Source organism: Arvicanthis niloticus, chromosome 16 (genome assembly GCF_011762505.2).
Source record: "Arvicanthis niloticus isolate mArvNil1 chromosome 16, mArvNil1.pat.X, whole genome shotgun sequence".
NCBI lineage: Eukaryota > Metazoa > Chordata > Mammalia > Rodentia > Muridae > Arvicanthis > Arvicanthis niloticus.
In genome coordinates, this window is record NC_047673.1 from 61,622,461 (window position 1) to 61,632,144 (window position 9,684).

The following is a 9,684-nucleotide window of genomic DNA, read 5'->3' on the forward strand; positions in this document are numbered from 1 at the left end:
CACCTTTGACCTTTATTTGGACAGAGCCTCTTAACTACTGGGGTTGGGAGCAGGAGGGCAGAGGCTATTTTTCTGAATTTGTTTTTTGGGGGCAGAGAGTACACATTGATGAGAACCCATAAATGGACTTGTATTTCATGATTATTTTTAAAGGAATTTCATTCACAAAACCTATCAAATGCAATTAATTCCAATGCATTTTCTCTGTGTGTTTTTGTATGTCTGTGAGGGATGTGTGTGTGTGTATGTGTGTGTGTTGATCTTCTGCTCCCCTTCCTGTCTCATTACACATTAACTCAAAAATGGACAGAGGCAGGTGTACATGTTCTGACCTATACTCCCATAACCCCCATTCCCTTCCATCTCCGATTTCAATTCATTTTCCTTCTTTTTTCTTTCTTTTTTTCTTTCTTCTTCTTCTTCTTCTTCTTCTTCTTCTTCTTCTTCTTCTTCTTCTTCTTCTTCTTCTTCTTCTTCTTCCTCTCTCTCTCTCTCTCTCTCTCTCTCTCTCTCTCTCTCTCTCTCTCTCTCAACACAGAATCTCTCTATGCAGCCCTGGAACTCACTATACAGATCAGGCTGCCCTCAAGTTCACAAAGATCAATCTGCCTCTGCCTCCCCAGTGCTGGGATTAAAGGCTTGTGCCACTACGCCTAGCTTCTTTCTCCTTCCATTCCCAAATACCTCTCTGCCAAATTGCCATGTAGGGATGCAGTGTTGGGGAAATGAAATTTGTTCATAATGAGGTAAAGATGACAAGGGCTTCATGTTGGAGCTTTCCAGAAAATAACTTGGAATCTTGATAACCTGACTGATACATACAAACCCATCAACTCCTGATCCCCAAAGCATAAATCATAAGCAGACATCGGCCTTCACTAGAGTTCATACCCCCGTCGTTCATTGTGACACCAAGAGTCCCTTTTGCTTGTCCTTTTGTCCGTCCCTAAAGTTTATTTACTCGAGCATGACATGACCTCTGCCCTTCTGGACTTGCCATTCTCTGTATCACCTGATGTGGTGGGGGGGGGGTAGATGTGTATATAGCCCTGACCTCCAGTCAGGCCAGGAGTGGATGTGAAAGACTGCAACACAGGCCTGGTATGAGGGAGCAAGAGCTGTGGGCAACGTGCAAAGAGGAGGGGACTTTAATTGTGGAGAGGGAAGGAGCTAAATTAGAATGAGCATCGGGGGGGGGGGGGGGGACCCCTACAAGGGGCTGAAGCCCATTTGACGGCAGTGTTCTTTCTCACCAGCAGCACTGTTCCTAGACCGAATTCCGCCATCATGAAGCTGCTTGCAATGGTCGCACTGCTGGTCACCATCTGTAGCCTGGAAGGTGAGTTGTTGATACGGGGAAACCAAAGGAAAGAAGGTGCTGAGAGTCTTGGCTGCCCAACTCTTTTGTGCTTCTAGAGCCGAGACTCAAGAGAAAGATTATTTTCTTTCTAAAGTCCAAAAATCCAAACCAAACCAAAACCAACAACAACAAAAAATACCTAGCAGGACACCAATTTGGAGAAGAGGCTGAAAGCTGGGGTGGGTCCTGTGAGGAGACCGGGATTCATTGCTGGCAGTCCAAATGCAGACTGTGATACGTGTTTGTATAGGAGCTTTGGTTCGAAGACAGGCAGAGGAGCCGGATATGCACACCCTGTTCAGTCAGTATTTTCAGAGCATGACTGACTACGGCAAGGAATTGGTGGAGAAGGCCAAGTCCTCGGAGATTAAGAGCCAGGCCAAGTAAGTCTCTGGGAGAGAGTTCAAAGGGCTACAGGACTGCTTCAGGGAGGGGGACAGTTCTCACAGGAATCTGAACTCAGCAGTTGGGGTTAGGGAAGCTTAGGCTTAAATTGGGGAGAAAAATCCCTCCCTCACCCTAGATGGGGGCAGCAAGAAGTGGACCTTGGACTCTGATCTGTAGAGTCTGATCCTCTGCTGTATGGGTGGTCTATCCACTCCCCATCTAACAGGCTTTGCTATACCAGGGAACACCAGGGTATATTATTTGGGGACCCTAGTCAGTCTGCTCTGACCTTCATCACCAACAAAGACCCTGTCAGTGAGTAGGGCCCTTCACACTAACCTCTGGTCCTTCCTTTCCCCAGGGCTTACTTTGAGAAGACACAGGAGCAGCTGACACCCTTTGTCCAGAGAGCTGGAAGTAGTCTGATGACTTTCTTAAGCAGTTTTATGAACCTCGAGAATCCAGCTCCCGCAGCTAAGTGAGATGTGTCAGGACCAGTCAGTCTGCCTACCCCAGCTGCCCCACTGGCCACCACTAGAACCCTCTCCCTACCTTCTGCCTGTTTTCTCCAATAAATGAGGAAGGAGTTAAACTTTGTGCCTCTAGTGTCTTTGGGTGATTGGGAGAAGTAGCAGGGTGGGGGAGGAGAAGGAGGAAGGAATAAGAAATATGTTTCAAAAAGGAGAAGGAGACAAGTTTTGGTGGTGTGGGTGGAAAAAGGATTGAAGAAACAAGCCACGGACATGGCAGAGTAGGGGCCCGTGATTTGTCCCCAAATCCAAGGAGAGTCCCGTGTGAATGACTGTAGCATCACTGAAGGACACTGACCCAGGAAAGGACCGAAAGGCTCTCAAACAAAATCCCTTCACTTGAGAGCACAGGAAACAAGGGGAACCTCAGAACTTACTTCATCTTTACCTTCCTATAAAAAGATGGTGAGTATTGGTTTTTTTTTTTTTTTTTTTTTTTTTTTTTTTTCATTTTTAAAAAAAAGAACCCAGCAGTGTGACCCAAAACCCTGTATTCCCTTTGAACCTGGGGAACACTGTTTCCTCCATCCCACAATAAACACTAGCCTAATTAAGGATTAGGCTAATCCTTTTCTCCCAAAGTACTCTAGTTTCTTGATTCAAAACCTCTAATTTAGCCTTGTGTGGTGGTGCACGCCTTTAATCCCAGCCCTTGGGAGGCAGAGGCAGGTAGATCTTTGAGAGTTCAAGGCCAGACTGGTCTATAGAGTGAATTCCAGGACAGCCAGGGCTACACAGAGAAACCTTGTCTAGAACAAACAAAAACAATCAAACAGTGCTTACTTGCCTGACAACTTAGATTCAATTCCTGGGGATCCATATGGTGAAGGGAGACAGCAGACTCTGACTCCTACATACACAACATGACACTCCTGCACTGCACTAAATAATGTAATAAAAATTAGGGGAAATAAAACCCTCCTGATTGGGCTGGCAAAGTGCCTCAACTGGGCAAAAATGCTTGCAGCACAAACCTGTTGTTCTGAATTCGATCTCTGGTATCCTCGGTGGTGGTGCCCTGAACATACATGTGCTGTGGTAGCCTCACTTCCCACCTCTAGTAATAAATAAATAAAATTTAAAATCTCTCATGTGACTATGCACAGTGGTATATGCCTATGGTCTCAGCACTCAGGGGGCTGAGACAGGAGGATCACTTGAGCTTAGCTTGAAACCAACCTAGGCTGTATAAGGAAACCCTATCAAGAAAGGAAGGAAGGAGGGAGGGGAGAAGAGAAGAGCTACACTCCCAGCCCTCCACTTTAAAATACCCTAGATACCTACCCTGGCTCACACCTCATCCTGAACTCACCTTCCCACAGACTGGGAATGGCTCCAGTTTCTTCCAGTTGATCAGTCTTCCTACACTCCCTCAAGGCCTTCAGCATTTGTAATCACTCCCCTTCTCCTTTTGTTCAGTATTTCTGCTCCTCACTGGGCCTATCAAAATACATCTGTATGGGGGCCGGTGAGATGGCTCAATGGTTAAGAGCACTGACTGCTCTTTGGAGGTCATGGGTTCAAATCCCAGCATTACAGATGGCTCCAACAATCTGTAATGAGATCTGATGCTCTCTTATGGGGTGTCTGAAGACAGCTACATTATACTCACGTATAATAAATACATAAAAAAAAACAAAAAACAAAACAAAAAAACCCTTTGGGCCAGAGTGAGTGGGGCTGGAGTGAGTGGGGCTGGAGTGAGTGGGGCTGGAGTGAGTGGGGCTGGAGTGAGTAAGAGAAGGAAAGGGGAAAAAAAACAAACAAACAAACATCTGTAACTGTAGCTACTCAGGAGGCTCTCAATTTCAAGGCCTCCCCAAGCCACAAAGCAAGTTCAAGGCTGTCCTGGAAAATTTAGAGAGACTCTTTCAAAAGGAAAAGGATGACAGCATTTGAGAGAGAGAGAGGCAGTTGGATCTCTGTGAGTTCAAGTCCAGCCTGGTCTACATAGTAAGCTCTAGGACAGCTAGAGCTACAAAATAGAAAGACCTTGTCTCAAAACAGAACAAACAACCCGCCCCCCCCAAGAAAACCAACAAAAGTAGTTTAATGGCAGAGTCCTTACCTAGTATGTGTGAAAACCTAGGTTCAATTTCTAGTATTTGAACAACCAATGTAGAAACAAAAATAAAATAATAATAATAAACAACTTTTTGTTTTATGTAGAACAATGTATAGAGAAGTCAGTGTGCCTGCTTTCAAAGTAACCTTAGACAAGTTAATATTTCAAAGAGCCTGAGTTTCTTATCTAGGTCAGTAAGCAGACAACGTGAAACAATGGGAAAACAGTTTGAAAATATAAACCATTATGCATTGTAGTGTTGTGCACCACAGGGGATTGATGGGGTAAGCTTGGACACTCTGGCCCTTTCAGGAAGAAATGCAGGGAGGTTAGAGACAGAGCTCGCTGCACCTAAGGAGGCTTAAATATTTCCAAGCAGAGCTTCCTGGAGACTCTGGGGAAAGGGCAGGTACTGCCAGGGGATTGCTCGTGGAAAATGACCTCCCATTTAAATCCGACTTGTTCCCTTTGGTCTTGCCTACCTCTCTATTGGGTTCAGTCTAAGGCCCTTCTTGCTCCCAGATCCCCTGAAAGATCTCATAAAATCTTCCACTAGGATGTTGTCACGATCCTCTGTCATCACATTCCTTCTGAATGTTTAGCTTCTCAGCTCTGCTAACATGCATGTGCTGGATTGATGCTATCTAGATTGGTGACTATTCTGGGTTAGTCAGGCTTCCCCACAAACCAATCATGATTCATTTTTCAGACACAAAAAGCCACACTGGGCACAGAAGAAATTGCTCAGGTTCTAATGTCTCCAACAACATCTCCACTTCCAACACAGAGTGTGAGAATGCTCTCTGCTCTGTGCTCCAGCTCTGTCTCAGAGCACCGAGGGACTGAGGGTCTCACCTCTCATCCAGATACAGTCAGCATTCATATGTCAAATGAACAAAGTAGCTCTAGAGTCCTGTTTTCTCAGGAGCTGAGTTTGCCTTACTCAAAACTCTATCATCACTATCCAGCTGAATGCTTAATCTACCAGTGTATGACAAATGACAAAATGATTTGAGTCAGATCTCTGGCAGCTTTATTGGGAGGTAATCCCTTTCCATTGGTTAGTGAGAGTTGGGGATCAGGGAAGGAAAAGAGAATGAAGCAAAGGAGGATGGAAAAAAAGAAATGTCAGTGCATAAGTCTTTAATGGAGACGGGGACCTGCCAGTGTACAGTGATTTAGAGCCTAACATCATTATGGGAATAAGGTCAGCTAGCTGTAAAAGCACGGAGGTAGCATAGCGATGCCAAGCACGAGGGCTAGGAGAGAGATAGAAGAATGCAACCAAGCACATCTATTCTGAAGCTATTGGGGTGGTTTCTCATGCTTCAGAGTCTCATATGTCTCCTGGTTCTGGGTGTTCAGGCCCTGCAGGAGAGTCAAAGGATGATCAGGAATTTGAGTGCATCACACGAGCCCCTTCTACTTCAGACTCCATTCCTAACAGGGTCATTCCCAACCCCAGCCTCTTTTTCTGAACCCTAAGGTAGGAATAAGAGAGGTTCACTCACCGTGTAGACAGCATCTGATTTCTGCAGAGATGGAAGGAGCAAGGCATTAGAGACCCACCTTCTTCAGGGCCCTTCACCATTTTCCTTCCCACCCAGGGAGTATCTGGGTCAAGATCAATGTTAGCTGCCTTAAGCTAGGAGCACTCACATGATTGCCCATTGACCAGTATGACTACAAACACACTTCAGTGCAACATGCAACTCTCCAGCGTATTAACTGTCACCTCTGTGGGAAAACTAATTAAGGTCAAAGTCCACCATGATGGGACAGCCTCTGGGCTCGTCGCAATATGGGGGGACTCCCTTTGTTGACAGGGTTTTCCCTTTTCTGACCTTGTCTGGGGAATTCTAAACCCACACTTATGCCTCTACCTGAGGAATGTCACTGAGCCTCAGTTAGATAATAGGACCAATTTCCTTCCTCCTGACAAAGCCTGTTCAGCCAGAACCTGAGACTCCTGAAATACTTCCCCATGCTACTGTGGTTTACCAAGTACCCTATGCCCCCAGCCAATGACCTTTCCCTTCCTGATGTCCCAGCCTCAGTCCTCCAGAACTTTATAAGCCTTGAATCACCCTAAATAAAGTTGATCTGCCTCCGGATTGGGTCCTAGTGTGGTCACTCATCAAACATACTCACAGGGCTTCATCATTTCTGCTCCCTTTGCCCACGTGGACCAAATTGGCCAACGAGCCACAAGGGTGGGGAGACCTACATACACACCTCTACTTGATTAATTCCTGTCTGGATATTTTATTTGCAGCTCATCTAGATGGCAGATTGTTGCCCATCCTGAGGCGAGGGGCAGGATACAGATTAACACCAAAAACACATGCCTTCCCAGAGGCTAATGCCCCGGAAAGGTTGAGAGCCTGAAAAGAAACGTTGGCGTGTAGACGTGGGAGACTCCATACCTCACGGTTGGCTATAGCTGCCTTTCGGACCTGGATCTAGAGTGGGGGAAAGGCAATCAGCAAAGGGGAAGTTGGAGGCCCATCTCCTTTCCCTCCAAATCATGGGGAACCCTTCTGGTTCCCTTCTTACTGTCCCCCCACCCCCACTTCTGGGTCTGGTTCTTAGACCACCCCACCCTGCCTTACCTTGAGTCGACAGTAGAGCAGGGTAAGGACAATGCCATACAAAAACAGGATAGCATCCAGGATATAGCAGAGTTGGGGCTCTCCCAAGGCAGCTGAGGGGATACATGGTGCCCATGGGACCCGGTGTAGAGGGAAGGGAAGGGCCATCCCTCAGGGAAGGGAAAGGAGTCAGAGGGTAGGACAGGGCTTTGTGGGGGTCCTTCTAAGGGAAGAAACTAACTCTCTCTGTAGACTCCCCTCTTGCCCCTCAGCCCATGGCAGGATCGGGACAGGAAGCATGAAGTGTTCTGCTGTAGTAGGGCTTAGGTTTACTAGGGCTTCCCTCGCTATCCACCAATAGCTCTCTTCAGTACTGTGGCTCCTCTGGTCATTGAGCACTTGGTCTACCTCAAGGACCCATTAAAGTTTACTGGGCTGAGACAAAAAAACAAAAACAAAAACAAAAAAACCCCAACCAACCAACCAACCAAACAAACAAAAAAAAAACCCTCAGCCCAGAGGGGGAGGGGAGAGAGAAATAGTGGTAAATTTCAGCAGAGAAACCACAAGAGTATGTCTCTGCTAAGTCCTGTGACCTGTGGCTGGGGGCTGGACAGGAAGGATGTGAGCCGGGGAAGGGAGGGAAGACAATTACTCTATTATTGGTCATCTTCTCAGCCTCACTGCTTTTTGCCTCACCAGACACTTACAATACCAAAGGCAGACCAGAACCAAAGTCACTGCTTTTCGAGGCTCAACAACAATAACAACAACAACAACCCCCCCCCCCCCATAAAAAAGAGTCACACAGGCACACAGGAGCTGAAAGTGATGGCTGTGTAATCCCAGCACTTGGGAAGCTGAGGAAAGAGCACTGCCATGAGTTTGAGGTCAGCCCAAGCTATATAGTAAGTTCCAAGAGCAGCCTAGAATAGAGTAAAATCCTGTCCAAACAAAAACAAAAACTGGTGGTGGTGGTGCCACATAACTTTGATCCCAGCACTCGAGAGGCAGGCAGGTGGATCTCTGAGCTGGAAGCCAGCCTGGTCAGCCTGGTCAACAGAGTAAGTTCCATGACAGCCAAGGCTACAAAGAGAAATCCTGTCTCAGGGAAAAAGCACCCCCACCAATAACAGAAAACAAAACAAAATAAAACAAAAAGCACCCCTTAAAAACAAGAAAACCCTCAAATCGAAGAGCACAGGAACTGAACATGGTGGCCCCATACAACTACATAAGGCTAAGGCAGGAAGATTGTGAATGATGGCAGCCTGGGCTCTATGAGCTCCTGCCTCAAACGCTCACACAGGATCTGGCTTCCAGAGATGGCCCCCAGCCTTAGCCGCTGCTGGGACTGTGACATTTTTGCAGGCCTCAGCTGATGCATGGGTCTCTAAGACCAGGAACTTCACACTGCCTGTCCTCTTATCGGTTGACAAAATGGTGTAGTCCTGCCCACTTTCACACAAGTCAAGTTACCCAAGACTGGTAAAATTCCTTTTGCTCTACACTTGCACACATGATATTGCATAAATCTCAAAAGTGCCCTGTGAAAGAAACATCAGCTTCGCCATTTTATGGATGACGAAACCCAGGCACTCAGAAAAGCTAGGAAACACCCAGGCTCAGAGTTAAGCAACAGACTTGGAACTCAAATCTAGGTTTCCTGCTCCCAAAGTCTCTGCTTTTCTCTGTGCCCCTCCTTTCCAGTCAGTCTGTTTCCCTAAAGTTTAACCCCACCTCTGAAAAAAACCTGCTGTCAATCAGCAGTGGTTTTCAAAACTCCTTGCTGGGCATGGTGGTTCAGACCTGTAAACCCAGCATTTGGAGAGAGAAAGCAGGAGGATCAGGAGAGCAAGGTTACCCTCAACTAAATAGGGAGTTCAAGGCTAGCTTGAGCTACTCAAGTTCCCCCTCACACTGATAGACTACACAGTAGGAGATGCTGAGGGGAGTTCATAGGCAGACTAGAACCTCGGAGCTGCTGCATCTTGCTGCTCTTGCTTTTTCTTCTCAGCTGATGATTGAGACTTAGGAGCCGGTGCTCTGTTGCCTTACGTTATCAGTTCAAAGGATGGCGTGGCCCTCACCATCCCCAGAAATGGTATTCATTTCTATCTTGACTCCCCTGCCTTACTCCAGCGCAGACAGGCCCCAGCCTATATAGAGGGTTTGGTATATAACTAGCTAGATACCAGCTCCCAACAGAGCATCCATAGTACTACTGATCAAGAAATGAAACTCCTAAAGCTGTTCTCCGTGCCATACAGTCCATACCCCTGACAACTCATCCTTTATATAGGGTCTAACGTCAATATGGAAGATAAGAAAGGGACAAGAAAGAAAGAATGGTAGTGCCTGGGTGGGGAGCCAACAGGGCTAAGTTCGGAATCTGCCTCAGCCCTCTGCCAACTCCCCCAGGGCCAGCCTTCTTCTATCCCTAATTCTTGTCCTAGATTCCCACTCAAGTCCAGCTACCGCTCACCGAAGCCTTCCACTTACCTGCTTGTTCCACCAAAAGGAGCAAGAACAAGATCACGGCTGGGATCATCCTGGGCGGGGGCTGGGCACTGTGCACTGGGAGCTGTGGTGGCCGGCCGGCGCTGGGCGCTGATGATGACGGCTATGGTAGAACTGCGCAGCTGTGCCCACGAACAGTTCCCTGACCACAGCTCCCTCCTTCCTGCCACGCCTTCCCCCACACTTTGGCCCCTTCCCCTTCCTGTACTACAGACCAGGCAGCTCCCGGAA

The 9,684-nt window shown here is 47.2% G+C and overlaps 2 protein-coding genes across 3 annotated transcripts; one reads left to right on the forward strand and one right to left on the reverse strand.

Annotated features, from left to right (window-relative positions):
• The first annotated feature begins 1,024 nt into the window (after nucleotides 1-1,024).
• On the forward strand, nucleotides 1,025-2,339 carry Apoa2 (apolipoprotein A2). Of its 2 annotated transcripts, none has more exons than XM_034520287.2 (4): nucleotides 1,025-1,101; nucleotides 1,260-1,339; nucleotides 1,611-1,743; nucleotides 2,109-2,339. In XM_034520287.2, exons 2-4 carry the CDS (start codon nucleotides 1,288-1,290, stop codon nucleotides 2,227-2,229), a joined length of 306 nt encoding a protein of 101 aa, XP_034376178.1. In that variant the 5' UTR covers nucleotides 1,025-1,101; nucleotides 1,260-1,287; the 3' UTR covers nucleotides 2,230-2,339. The 2 variants fall into 2 exon arrangements, with proteins under 2 accessions (XP_034376178.1, XP_034376177.1); XM_034520286.2 differs by having other exon boundaries at nucleotides 1,030-1,101; nucleotides 1,257-1,339.
• Nucleotides 2,340-5,352: 3,013 nt separating this feature from the next.
• On the reverse strand, nucleotides 5,353-9,601 carry Fcer1g (Fc epsilon receptor Ig). The gene is made up of 5 exons (XM_034520490.2): nucleotides 9,436-9,601; nucleotides 6,955-7,046; nucleotides 6,769-6,804; nucleotides 5,854-5,874; nucleotides 5,353-5,710 (listed from the first exon to the last, which is right to left on the reverse strand). The coding sequence occupies exons 1-5, from the start codon at nucleotides 9,482-9,484 to the stop codon at nucleotides 5,648-5,650; spliced, it is 261 nt and encodes an 86-aa protein (XP_034376381.1). The 5' UTR covers nucleotides 9,485-9,601; the 3' UTR covers nucleotides 5,353-5,647.
• Nucleotides 9,602-9,684: the final 83 nt, after the last annotated feature.

Bases quoted from the DNA above. Each gene is read 5' to 3' on its own strand.
- Apoa2 (XM_034520287.2), top strand. From the start codon at position 1,288: ATGAAGCTGCTTGCAATGGTCGCACTGCTGGTCACCATCTGTAGCCTG. The intron at 1,340-1,610 runs GTGAGTTGTTGA...GTGTTTGTATAG, and splicing joins CACCATCTGTAGCCTGGAAG to GAGCTTTGGTTCGAAGACAG. The intron at 1,744-2,108 runs GTAAGTCTCTGG...TCCTTTCCCCAG, and splicing joins GAGATTAAGAGCCAGGCCAA to GGCTTACTTTGAGAAGACAC.
- Fcer1g (XM_034520490.2), bottom strand. From the start codon at position 9,484: ATGATCCCAGCCGTGATCTTGTTCTTGCTCCTTTTGGTGGAACAAGCA. The intron at 5,875-6,768 runs GTATGGAGTCTC...CCATCTCTGCAG, and splicing joins CAGCTATAGCCAACCGTGAG to AAATCAGATGCTGTCTACAC. The intron at 5,711-5,853 runs GTGAGTGAACCT...ACTCTCCTGCAG, and splicing joins AATCAGATGCTGTCTACACG to GGCCTGAACACCCAGAACCA.